The 14,774-nt window shown below is 30.9% G+C and overlaps 1 protein-coding gene across 1 annotated transcript; it reads right to left on the bottom strand.

The window, feature by feature from the left end:
- Positions 1-165: 165 nt before the first annotated feature.
- Positions 166-3,133, bottom strand: LOC543715 (TK1-like deoxyribonucleoside kinase). Its single transcript, NM_001247784.1, has 4 exons — positions 2,973-3,133; positions 2,273-2,417; positions 1,267-1,388; positions 166-442 (listed from the first exon to the last, which is right to left on the bottom strand). Exons 1-4 carry the CDS (start codon positions 3,131-3,133, stop codon positions 166-168), a joined length of 705 nt encoding a protein of 234 aa, NP_001234713.1.
- Positions 3,134-14,774: the final 11,641 nt, after the last annotated feature.

The raw sequence follows: 14,774 nt of genomic DNA on the forward strand, positions 1-14,774 counted from the left end.
ACAACAATAATTAGTAGTATGTTTTAATCCTAAACAAATTTGAATCGACTAGGATGACAGGTTATATGTATATATATCATATTTCAGCAAAACAGTTCATTTACTTACTTACATACTTAGGTAATTAAGATACATGATAATATAAAATAGTGGAACACAAGTGTATTATGGATCAACTAGTGGTGATTCTAAGATAAGTTCATTTGACACTTTATGAGATTCAAGAACCATTTTTGCAGATTCATTGACAGATTGTCCATTAACATAGTGCTGACGACAAACAGGCATGTAAATATCAGCACCTCCTATAAGCTCAGTCTCTGTCTCATTAGTCTTTCTGAAGGTGAAAAATGCCCTTCTGTTACACAACTCACATCTAGCAGTCAACTTGGTCACAGTATCAGCAAGTGGAATTATGTCAAGCACTGAACCAAAACTCTTCCTGCAACCAACCAAGCACCAGATACCATGTAAGAGCACTGCTATCGGGTTTGAACTAAAACTATTGGGTGAGTGCGGAACCTATTTAAGCCAAAAAGAGATCAAATTGACACAAATGAGTCGCATTTTTAGATGTAACTAAAATAGGCTTTGTGTAGTTTCTTTTTCTGTACCCAATAACTCTTTCATAATCTAACTATAAGGTGAAAGTTTTCCTATACCCCAACAATTGTTATATTTATGTTGTTGAATGAATGTATCTTTAGCTAACTATAGCTACTTTGTGTTATGAGGTTTTCTTGAACTGTTCTTAAAGGTGTTAGACTTGATTGTACAGTTGTTATACGACTTATTGCTAGATTATGAAAGAGTTATTGGGATACACATAGTATAATAATGGTAAATAAATAAAAAGTAAGAAGAAAACATTTAGCATATACAAATGCAAAAGGAAATTTGAGGAAGAAAGTGAAAAGTAGTTGGTAAGTAAATCTTTTTTCATAAAAGGATAAGAAAAACTTCCACTTTACAGAATTGACAAGAAAAAGTTGTCTTGTATTAAAATTTAGATATAACGGATTTAATAACTAATTGAATTTTTTGATAAAATATGGGGGGGAAACTACACTAAGCATATTTTGATTATATCCTAAAATGTGGCTTACTTGTGAATTTTATCTCTTTATAGCTCAAATAGGTTCCAAATCCCATTTTTAAGCTGATAAAGGAGCAGTAGGATCTGAAAACTGAGTTCAGAGATCCAAATGGAATAGCAATGGCCAATGGAGTATGCGATGAAGATTCAGAAATAGTTTTCAGGAGTACCTCAAGTAATCACCATCTAGGCCTGCAACAACTATAATTTTCCCATCAAAATCAGCAGCATTGCAGCAGAACTCATAAAGGTCCCCAAAGAACTGAGCTTCATCGATGCCAATCACATCCACCTATCAAGAAATGGAGTTACTAGGATAAGAAGCTAACTAAAGTTAAGGTGAATTGCGTGATTCATTTTACCTACTAAGTTCTTTTCTGACTACTGCTCTGTCTTTAGTTTGACCCTCAATTGTGTTTCAAGTTTCCCTTATACCTTGTCTACTCATCATATTCTATGTTTGCAGCATCTGGCCCTCGTTTCTGCCTTCTATACAATTCACATATATCCCATATTTGCAGTATAAAGAACATTGACTTTAATAGCAACAGTATCTAGTATTCATTCTTCATACTGTGCAAGATGATACTTTCCAAAACACCCCTCAAATTCTCATGGTTTGGACAGGAAAGATACCGTCTTGATACTACAGCTGTTTTTGGCATCATGTACTTTAATTTTAAAAATCTTGCACAGTTGCACTCATAAGAAGATTTCAATAAGCACATCCAAGTCTTAATCTAGAAGTTAACTAGGTGCAAGTGAAGAGACACAAGATATCTTCTGATTCCCATCAAAATATGAAGTTGGTGTTCATTTCTACTGTTAATACTACCCAACAATGTGTGGTAAAGGTTGCTCATTTTCACCAATTAGTGGCATAAATATCAGTACAATACTAGGAATATCACATCACCCAATCATCAATCATCCAAGTTCAACACTGTAGTACTCAAAAGTTCTGAACTGTACAAAGATCCTTGCTTTTAGGCTATATTGCTTGGACTCTCCAAAAATGATATTACACCTATGTCAACTCCTTCAAAAACGCATTACTTTTGAAGAATCCGACACACACCCATCAGCAATCTAAAAGTTCTCAACAATAGATACAAAGTCTTAACAAGTCAAACATAAGAGTTTGTTGAGTTGTGAAGTAATAAACAAGATTTGTACCTTTTCATATGCATCTTTTCCAAATCTCTGCTTGAAAGATGAAAGATCCGGCAATGACCAACATGGAAATCTTGTCCCATCATGTGTCACCACTGCATCTACAGCATATCTTGCATCTTTACTTGACTTAATCAGTACCACATTTCTGCTTACACAATTAAAAACCCAAACTTACAGATTAGAAGGAACAATTCACCACAAAAAATTCTAATAACAAAACCAACACTAGATATTGATCATTTACAAAATCTTAATAGCTCAATTGATTGACTATCGATATTTTCATCTTACTAGTGTGAGTTCGATTCTCCACCTTGTAATACCTCGGCCCATTTCCCCTTCCCCTAACCCATTTTTTTTTTAAATATTGATCAACCTCAAATCCATTAAACCCCAGATTACTTCTCAGTCATATAGCAAAGAATCTTGTCTCAAAAGTCCAATCTGTAATATAAACTCAACCAATTCATATTTTTTTCAGTTTCTTTTCTGCTTAATTCACCATAAACGGAACTGCACACATACATATTTTCATGTACCATACACAGAGATTAAAAAAAAAAAAATCACAACTTTCAATATTTTTCAACCTAATTTTGAAATTTCTAAATCTTTATCACCGGTTCAAGCCAAATAAACTTCAATCAACGAAAAAAAACCACACAAAACAATTCAACAAGAACAATACTAGTAGTAATACCTCCCATCGTTGGATTCCAAATTGACCCGGCGAAGAAGAGCAGTGGTTTTTCCAGCAAACATAGGACCAACAATTACATGTATTTCACCCACCGGACAAAAACTGTTCTTCGATCCATTTCTCAGGTCAACTGGGTTTCTAGCAGATGATGAAAAAGCCATTTGTAGAAAGGGAAAAAAATGGATAGTGGAAAAGGACTATGAATTGACGTAAAGATTTGAAAATATGGATGAGATTATATAGGAATATAATATAAGCTATCAAAGTTTTAAAAATTTGAGTTTTTTTGAATTTTGGGAGGGAAATGAAAATGATGAAATCTTGGAGGGAAAACCATTGAGAAGCTTGTTTGAGAAGATAAAAGAAGTGGAGGAATTTATTTGAAAAATACAGAAAAGTCATACTTTATTAAATGCACACCTATAGAAATTAGAAATGATTTGGGGCCGTTTGAATGGATTTAATAAAAATAGTTTTAAAAAAATATATTTGAAAGTGTTAAAACTTATTTTTAAAATAAGTAGTTATTTTAAAAAATGAGTGTTTGATTTATTTCCTTTCCTAATCTCTAATTCACATAACTGTATAAATTTGAGATGGGCATCATTATCCCACTTAGCATTAGTTTGTGTTTCACACATGGTGTAATTGACCTGAAGATGAAATTGATAAGAAAATTTAAAATAACTACTTCCCATAATTTTATATGACTGAAAAATAGGCTTAAGTCATCTGTAGCCCTTAAAGTTATCCGCATAATTCATTTAGACACCTCAACTAGAGCTAGTATCTATTGAACACTTAAATATGCAAAATGTGTATCTATTAAGCACAAAATAGTGATGTAGCAAATAATGTGTACTTCACTTTCCATGGGCGCGTAAAGATGCTCAAATAACATTTTTCATTTTATTTTTTTGGAAAGTACTTTTTTTTTACATCATTGACTTGACATTTTAATTAATAAAGAAACCAAAAACAATCACCTAACAATAAAATAAAAAGATGTCGTCTTCGTAGGAACAGTCCCAACGATTTCCATCCACCATGGTTACCTCTCATGCCACTAACTTTCTCTCACCCTCTCCAACTATTCTTCCATTTTTCTTTTTTTTTTTACAAGTTTTAAATATTTTAACTTGAACTCTATTTATTTTGATGAAAGAAACGGAATCAATTTTTTTGAAAAAAGTTTATTATTGTTTCTTGTAACTGTGATAAATATTTGTCAATAGAAAAAAGATGAAGGCATTATGTAGGAGGAGTTGTCGAAGTTGATAAAACGGAATGAAACAATGAGATGATATTCTATTAGCGTGTTAACGCCGGCAGAATGGGGTAACGAAGAAGACGAGAGGGTGGGGGTGGGGGAGTTAATTAGAAGAGTTAATTTTATATTCATAAAATTATTTTTGGATTTTTAAAAAGAACTTTTAAAAAAATTGAATTTGACCGCCACGTGTCGTTGTTTCATTGGTATATTTGTTATATATTTGTGTTTGTACTTCACGCATTTTTGTTTTTCTGGTGATAGACATTTTGTGTCTAATTGATATAATTTTTTTAAGGTTAAAGTGTTCAATGGGTACTAGCCCCAGTTAAGGTGTCTAAATGAATTATGCGAACAACTTTAAGGGGCTACAGATGACTTAAGCCCTGAAAAATATATAGTACACACAATCAACATATATATGTATACATATTTCCAACACAAAAAAAATGGATAGCAAAACCTGCATGAGTTCTGTACAAACATGCATTTATGATCCTACACAAGTTCTATATTAACAAATGTACAAACATGCATTTATGGTTTCCAAGAATAGGAGGAAAATGCAAATCCAAATGTGGCCAAGATAATATATTGAAGCATGAGTTTATTATACTACTCTCAAGCAATGCCTTGTTATTATACAACTCTCAATTCGAATTTCAGTTTTGTTTCCATAAAACTAGCTTATGTGGTAGATAAGGAATACAATATCATCTTCCCTATGGGTTGTGAACTAAAATCTACTCATTAGTATAACATTAAACTAGATTTACTGCATTTTCCTTTCTCAAGCTAATAACTTAAGAAAAAAAAGCATTCAAACTTATGGTTTTAGCTAACAATCAGTTAAAAATCAATTAAACAGGAAAAAAATACATGATAACAAAAACACAAAACAGAATATCTCAGAAATAAATCAGTTACGAAATAGAAAATATCTCAGAAATCGTATGTATGACAAACCACACACCAAAAATGAGTAAATGAAACAAATCAAAAAAATATTATCGGCATAGATCGAGAATTTTTTCAGCTGATTTTGATTTTTCAACATATTATCGGCATCAATCGAGAGAAAAGGAAGAAAGCTAATAAAAAAATAATCAAAAAAACTTACTTCAAGGTTTATCTTCACTTCAAATTGGAAGAACAAGAAGAAGTTCAGCAGCTATGCCAAACGTGAAAAGGGAAAAGTGGAAGAAAGAGATGTTAGGGTTATGTGGGTAATTTGGAGATTGTATAAAAATATTAAGGGCAAAAAGGTAAAAATATGGTCAACTTAAAACAGATTATAAGCTAAAAAAAAACACTCCTATCCCAGCTTTTAACTTTTGGCTTAAAATAAGTTTTTTTTTAACTTAAAATAAGTTATTTTGAGTATTGCCAAACAACTAAATAAGTCAAAAACCAACTTTTAAGTGAGTTTGACCAACTTTTAAGTTGAGCCTAACAGACTCTTGATCATCTTTTTTTTTTTCAAATATGAACTTTTTGAAACTATTTACTTTTAATGTCATATATCACAAAAACATTACTCTATTTAATTTATATGACTTATTTTCTTTTTATTCAATTTCAAAGAATGACAAATTTGTATATTTAGTAAAAAATTAATTTTGAATCATATTTATATGATACTGAAATGGGTCAAAAATACCCTTGAACTATCTGAAATAGTTCATATTTATCTTTAAATTATATTTCGACTCAAAACTATTCTTTCCGTCAAATTTTTAGGTCAAAAGTGTCCTTCTTATTAAAGGAAGTCGTTAAATGTCATGTGGACAGTGGATACATCCTTCTTCGACTAAATTTATAAATAAAAAGCCTAAAAAAAATAAATAATTGATATATGATGAAGTAAAAAGAAAAAAATAAACGTAAAAATTCTACCTATTTAATAACTTACAATCGATAAAGTGAGAGAAATTTAACTTATATACTTTTATATGCATGCAAATTATAAATTATATTTGAGGAAAATCATCAAATTACTCTCAAATCTCAACTACGGATCTCCCAAGTCCCAACACATAAACACGATTGTGTTTTACATAAACTTCACTTCATAAAATATATATATAAAAAAAAAAAAAGGACCTAGTTAACATATATATAATCAACTACCGCCTATGGCCGAATAGATAAGAGAAAAGATTTGAAATTCAGAGTGATGAGAATAATTTATGATACCATGAAATGATTTTAGGTAAAAAATAAAAAATAAAAAAATTGGGATGATAGTTTACAGTGCTGTATCCAAAAAAGTGAGAAAAATTGTGGGGATTTTTTTTTTTTTTGTATATCATTTATATGGTGGGGAATAATAGAAAATAGGGTAAAAAGAACGTGTAGTTAGGTAATTTTTCCTTTAAGATTTTTTTTTCAAGTTTAAGAGGGCTTTAAAATATTACTCCCTCCAGTTCACAAAGAATAACTTGATTTGACTTGACACGGAGTTTAAGAATAAAAAGAAGACTTTAGAATCTTGTGGTATTAAATTAAAGTTAGGTTAAATACACAAAAATGTCATTTGATATTGTGCCCTTAAACATGCCACGTGGAAAGTTGTTAAAAAAAATCGCTCTTTTTGAAAAAGACTAAAAAGAAAAGGAGTTCGTTATTTTTGAAACGGAGGGAGTAACTCTGTTACTTTTTCGACAAAATACTCCTATAGCCCTACTTAAAAACTATATTTATCCCGATAAAAAAAAGGTTAAATTATGTGAAATCAAGATTAACTCGATCATAAGGTCACTAAAGCAATGTTTGAGGCCCCACTTTTTTTTGAAAGATATACTATATAATTGCAAGAATCTCATCTATTTAAATTTATATTTATATTTATCTATATGTCTATCTATATAACTTTAAAAGCAATAACTCCTAACTTGACTGTTAAATTACTATAATATCCCTAACTTGGGTTGTGACTTTTTCGATGAGTTGTGACTTTTTTCAAAGGATTGTGATTTTTCGATGAGTTGTGACTTTTCTAAAAAGTTGTGACTTTTTAAATAAGCTGTGACTTTTTCAAAGAGTTGTGACTTCTTGAACAGGTCATGACTTTTCAAATAAGACACATAAAACACTTGTTCAAACTATCATTTGTTAACTATAAATAAAGGAGTTTGTTCTCATTTTTCAACCACAATTTTTTAAAATCTGTTTTTCAACCACAATTTTTTTAATCTTTTACTCTTCTTCTCGCATTTTAAAATAATCTGTGTAATTTATTGTCGTTGAGCGAGTTAAAAATTTAATAAAATATGAGATATTGCTATTTTATTGAAATTTTTATATTCTAAGAGATTATATTCTTTAACCTCGAGTATTTGAGGATAATAATTATGATGTGTAACGACTTGTTAGTCGTTTTGAGCAGTAGAGTTTATTTCTTGTAATAATTGTCTGGGTCGACGGATCCCACGACGAACCGTCATGGGCACGACGGACCGTCGAGGGTGTCTCGTTCCAAAACACTTAGAATTCTGAAAAATTGGGTACTGAGAACAACTCTCTGAACTTCGCGACGACATGGCAGGACGGACCGTCGTGGGCACGACGGACCGTCACAGGCCCTTTAGTGAAATTCAGTCTCTGAACTCTGTGACAACTCAGCAAGACGGACCGTCGCAGGCACGACGACCCGTCACAGACTGCGTAACCCTGACTGGGTCAGATTTCTGTTAAAAGTTTTTAAGGGACGTTTTGGACTATTCCTGCTTATAATTATAAAGTTAGGGGTTTAATGTTAATAATTCAATTATTTGGGGATTAAAGGAGACAACCTTGGATTAATTAGTGGGTTACTTTTACCATCTTTTATACTTAATTATATGGTAATTAGGGTAAAAGAAAAAGAGTTTGAATAAGGAAAAATCAGAAAAAGAGAAAGAGAGGGAGAACGATCGAGAGAAGAGAGAAACGAAGAAGAAAGCAAAGGTTTTGGGGGATAGCTTGCTTGATCACGAATTCTTCGGTGGAGGTAGGTTATGGTTTATGCTATTTTATAGTAAACTCTTAATAGCGAATGATATGTATTGGGTAGTATTGTAAAGTCTTCTATATGCTTAATTGTGTGCTTGCATGATGTGATTATATAGGATTGTGATAAAATAAGCATGATGAGGCTGTTGAATCTTAAATCTTAAAACCTCTTTGTTAATGATGATGCCTTGGTATAAAAGAAGGCTTGATGAACTAAAAGAATGAGGTTAGTGGATCGGGTGTCACGTTCCGACACCAGGATAGTAATAGTGGATCGGGTGTCACGTTCCGACACCAGGATAGTATTAATGGATCGGGTGTCACGTTTCGACACCAGAATAGTAATAGTGGATCGGGTGTCACGTTCCGGCACCAGGATAGTATTAATGGATCGGGTGTCACGTTCCGGCACCAGGATAGTATTAATGGATCGGGTGTCACGTTCCGGCACCAGGATAGTATTAATGGATCGGGTGTCACGTTCCGGCACCAGGATAGTATTAATGATCGGGTGTCACGTTCCGACACCACGATAGTATGAGGAGGATCGGAGTGTCACGTTCCGACACCAGGATAGTAAAGAGAATGAATCTTGAATTATGTTAATATACTCAAATTAATGAACCTATTTCCCAAATGAGTATGGTATGGAGACTTGAGTCCTCATGGGTGTACTTGGCGTTATTATCAATGATTTTTGTACTGTTTGCTGCTACCTGTTGAGTATTGTAGTTGATTTTATGATATTATTTGATATATATTATTTTCTATTTTGAGTTGGCCGGTGATATCTACTCAGTACTCGTCGTGTTTTATACTGACCCCTACTTGTATGTTTTCTCTTTGTTATTTGTGGAGTGCAGCAAACGTACCGTCGTCTTCAACTCAACCGCAACTCTAGCCAGTCTTCATCACGTCAGATTTCAGGATGAGTTATTGTTTCTAGCTTGGACTGGATCTTCTTCTTCACGTCTTGATGCCTTGAAGTTCTGGCATGGACTAGCTGTTTAGTTATTTTAGCTTCTTAGATACTCTTAGATTTAGTAAGTTGAGGATAGATATTCTTGTGGTGATGACTTCCAGATTTTGGAGATAATGATAAGTTTTGAGTTTTAGAAGTTATTTATTGGTTGTATTATTGAGTTTTAAGTCTTCCGCATTTTATTCTGCTTATTATGTTTGAAAACGTTGGGGTTAGATTGATTGGTTTGCTCACATAGGAGGGTAAGTGCGGGTGCCACTCGCGGCTCGTTTTGGGTCGTGACATGATGATATAATAATTGTTGGTTATTAATGATGTCCATGAAACTTTATACAAGTTCAAAGTCAAAATTGTATGACACACTCGACAAAGGTGTAACATGGTACTCGTCCGGCCAAAAGTGCCACAAGAAAATGCATATTATATAAGATATATTAATGGAGTATGAAAATACATCTTGAAGTTATTGCTCGACAACAATGTGCTCATGTTATACTTTTCGAAGCATGCCAAAATTTACTAGACTTAAATGTCCAACAGTAAATTGAAAAAACTTTGGGCAAAAATATGTTTTATGTATTTATATAATCTTACTTTATAGTTCAACAAATATGTTATGTATTTCCATGAAAGCATTCACAGAGTTTATCAGGTTTTATTAATCCTGTAAGACACCCGCGAAAGGATCCTAATTAATTGAAATCTATAAATAGTGGCTTGACAGTTTTAGCCAAGGGCATTTGGTTCTTTTTCTACTATTTTATTTTGATACTAAGTCGTTTGGGCCTATTGTGAAGACTCTGTTTGGTAGGAATGTGAGCCGATGTATAACTAATTCATGGATTAGTTAATACATCCTACATGGTATTATGTGATGTATTACTAATACCTTCCATTTGGATGTATTAGCTCTAATACCATGGGACTATTCTAGGTAAAGACAAAAATACCCCTCAAATTCTTTTAATATTTTATTTATTTTTTTGATTTTATATTTTATATTTTATATTTATACTAATAAAATTATTTAAATAAATTAGCTTACAAATTTTATTATTTAGATATAATTTTTTGTTTCTAAAATATGAATTACTTAATCTATTTATTATTAATATAAAATATTATAATCCGACTAATATATTAATGTTGATGTATGAATTTAAGAACAATTTATTAGTAAAATGTTGTCTCTTAATGAAAGTTCATTAAACATTACACAAGTAGTCTAAAACAAGAGTGTGTGTGTATATATATATACACACACGTCTCGAGTATAAAAATAGTTTAATTTATTTTTCTATATTTATTTTATATTTTTATTTTATTTTATGATAAAGAGTTTTTTAAAATTTATTGATACAAAATAAACTTCAATAAATTTTCTCTATAATCATTATAGTTGTGTGACCTTTTGAGTTATTAACTCTAATTTATTAAGATGACAATTATTTACTCTCAAATAATTTAAGTGATAAAATAGTGAACATGACAATAAAAATTTTATTCTCCTAACTAGTTAAAAATGTTATAAAAAAATATATTCTCCGTGAATTATCTACTTTGACTCAATTACATGAAATACAAAATCTCATAATAACTCTAGGATATAATTGGAAAGTTTTTTTAAAAAAACTTTTAAACCACACACAAAATTAGATAAGAAACAATGAATCAAACACTTGATAAAAATAATCTCTGCATTACTAATCCCTGTATTATTCATTTTTTTTTACCAAACGACCCCTAAGAGATTTCTAATCACTCTAACTTCCCAATTCCTTTTCATTCACTCAAATCAAAGTTTCTTCTTTTCTAAGTTTCTCTGCGAAGGCAAGATCAAGGACTGTAAAAGCTCTGAGTCTCCTCTACCAATTTTATCTCTCAAGGTACGTAAGAACTTCATTAATGGGTTTTTCTCCACCCATTGAGTCTCAATGGAATCTCAATTTCATTTTTATGATTCTACCAAAATTTTAAGCTTTCACGATTTTCATATGGGGGTTTATTCTAATTTGTTTCAACTTTATGAAACTTATTTGTAGTCTAGTATTATTCCTTTATTTCAATTTGTTTATCTTATTATTTTTAGTTCAGTTTAAAATAATTTTTTGATAATTTTTTAATCTCAACTTTTCAAGTGGCGTGTTTAAAAGCACAAGATTAAAAGATATTCAGATACATAAGATCATAATGTTAACGTTTTGTTTACTTTCATAAATCTTGTGTCAAGTTCAAATTAAACAAACAAATTAAAATAGAGAGAATAATCCCAGTTCCAATTTTCATTAATGTTTCCTATTATAGAATGTCTTAAAATATTAATCTATCATTTCATCAATAATTTTGTAAATTGTACTACTTTCAAAAAAAGAATTCCATTTATAACTTTTATAAATAAATGAGATATAAATTCATTTCATTAATAATTTGTAAATGGTACAACTTTCAATATTTTTATTCCATTGAACTTATAAAATTCTAATTTTATGTCACCATTAAAAAATGGACGTAATGGTATTTGTCTATTCTCATCAAAACAAATCAGACTTTAATCCAAAAAAATAAAAGAAATGCGGAAAGATAAAGCAAGAACAAGACAAAGACGATTTTTTTTTATTCTACAACAATCTCAAAAAATGGTTATCACGTCTACAAGCCACTAATACATAAAGTGTGGAATAAAAATACGTACAAGTTTCAATATCTTTATTTTCCAAATGTAGCAGAGCATAATGAAAAGGGAAAAGAGGGTTTGCCAGGAACAAGTACCAAACAACACGATACTCAACAATCAACCTAATAAACAAAGCAACCTAGCTAGAAATTGAATACTCCATTTTTACCTGTCGAACCTCCTCAAACTACGACATGCATAGAAGTCAGTTCAATCTAACAGTTCTAACACAACTTACAAGACTGACAATAACAGTTTAACAGTCATAATTCAATAACCAACATGTATCCAAGTATGCCAAACTCAAATAACAATTATACCAATCACAAGTAACAAGTAAATCGATCACAAGTAACATGTAGATCAATCACAAGTAACACGTAAGTTATGATTAGATTATCATATGAAATAAGGATTATGGTTCATGTATGTAGATATGAAGGCATGGTAAGATTGACTTTAATTTACTTATGTCAAGGCATGAATTATGATTATGCATGTGAATTATTACACATATGAGATTCCACGTGTACATTGCACAAGTAAGCTTGTGAAAGAGTTGTGAGGATGGTTTACCTATGATATGAACTAAATGGGTTATGACTAAGATGTAATGAATGAAAGAGTTCTTATGTGAGCATTAATGAAGTATATAACAACATCTTATTCATGCTCTTTGAAAAATGGGTCATTCAATTTAAAATCTAATTTCAAAATGAGATTTGAATTCAAAAATCTTTACTTGAAAATATTATATATCCAAGACATCTGAAATTCATTTGGGAAAATCATTTCAAAAAAGGACCAAAAATCAGTTCACAAACAACATTTTAGTTTGAAATTCAAATTTTTGAAAAATCTTATCATTTGCCCCACAAGTTCTAATATAACTTCATAAATAATCAAAGTGAAATAAAGATTTAGATTGCCTCCAAGGATTTTGCCAAGCTCAAAAAAAGGTTAATGGGGTCAAACACCAAAATTTTCAAGCATAAATCCTTCTCTGATGTCGCTTAAGCGGCCATATCGCTAAAGCGAGCCTCTGCTTACGCGAACCACTCGAGATAACAACATTTGTTTTAGCAATCTAACTCTTTGCTTAAGCGGAAAGGTTCATCGCATCAGTGGAGGTCACAAAACTCAGGCAACATAAAATTCACCCAACTTTCAAGTTATTGAAAGGACCGTCGGGATTCGTTCAAAACCCCATATACACAAATCATAAATTCAAATTGAGTATACTTGACGTTTCGGACTCGATGGAACCGTCTAAATACAAATCTGAGGTCTCATTGGTCTGATATCCATGAAAGTCACAAGAAACTAAAAAAACGCTTAAAAGGTCAAAACAAGTTTAAGACCTCTGGAAAATTCAACCAAAACCTCACCTAGGCCTAGAATCATCCCCCAAAATCCAACATAACTCTTAAAATTATAATTTGAGCACTTGAACCCCGAATGTTGACCAAAGTCATTCCAAAGGCTAAAATCTCACAGATTTTCAACTTAGGACCTCAAATCTTCAAAAAGACTGTGAATTTGAAGTCGACAACTCTCATAGACCACTTTCCGCATTTCGAAATTGATGGAATCGATAAAATTTCATTCCGACACTAAAAACTCCAAAAGACTTTGAATTTGAAGTCGACAACTCTCATATGTCACTTTCAAAGTCAAATTACAAAATTCACAACTTTTTACTCAAAGTTCAAAATTTAACTTTCACAACTCAATCAGAAATAGCTCGGGATCAATATCGAGAGAGACAAAATGAAAAAATTTATGAAAATCACCAAAAATGATCAACCAAATCATTACACTTCATATCAAATATACATTTCATTTCAAATAATTTTTACATCGTAGAACTTTCAAGAATTTTATTCCATTTAACTTTTAAAGTTTCTATTTTATTTATATCTAATATACATGTATTCATGAACAATTTGTAAATTGTACAAGATTCAAGAACTTTATTCCATTTAACTTTTGAAATTTTAACTTCATATCAAATAGGGATAAGCACAAGTACCCCTCAACCTATGCCCGAAATTTTAGAGTTACACCTATACTATATAAATGTCCTACTACCCTCTGAACTTATTTTATTAATAATTTTCTACCCATTTTTGGCCTAGGTGGCACTATCTTGTGGGTCCAACGCTGGTTGACTTTTTTTTAAGTTAGTGCCACGTAGGTCGAAAAGGGGTAGAAAATTACATAAAAATAAGTTAAGGGGGTAATAGGATCTTAATATAGTATGCATAAATTGAGGGAGTACTTATACATTTTTCCTATCAAATATATTATTATTCGTTATTATTAAATTAAAAATCAAATAACACGTTGAACTTCACATCAAATTTAATTAAATATCTCATCATCATATATAAAAATCATCTAACAAACAAAGTTGGGAACGAAATTATCTTTGTCCACACTTATACACTCTTCACATGGTGTTAATCATATAATGGTCCATACTTGAATATATAGATCATTTTTACTACTCTCTCCGTCAAGTTTCTACTCGTTAAGTATTGATTTTTAGTACACCTTTTAATGAATAACAAATAAAATAATAGTTTTACGCATCGTATAGTGAATATAATAAATTTATCGAAAAAGAGTAAACTAAAAAAAATACTATTAAACTATGTTAAATTAAACAAAATGCCCCAATTGATTATTTGACCTAAAAGCATTCTTTTGGTTCAAAAATATCTCTGTTGTTAATATTTTGATTAAAAAATGTCCTATGGTATATTTAATCCAAAAGTATTTATAGGATTATTTTTGGATCGAAATATTGTTGATAAGAATATTTTGAAACGAAACTATTAATAAAGGATATTTTTATTCATTTTGACATAATTTAAAGAC

This window comes from Solanum lycopersicum, chromosome 11 (genome assembly GCF_036512215.1).
Source record: "Solanum lycopersicum chromosome 11, SLM_r2.1".
Taxonomy (NCBI): domain Eukaryota; kingdom Viridiplantae; phylum Streptophyta; class Magnoliopsida; order Solanales; family Solanaceae; genus Solanum; species Solanum lycopersicum.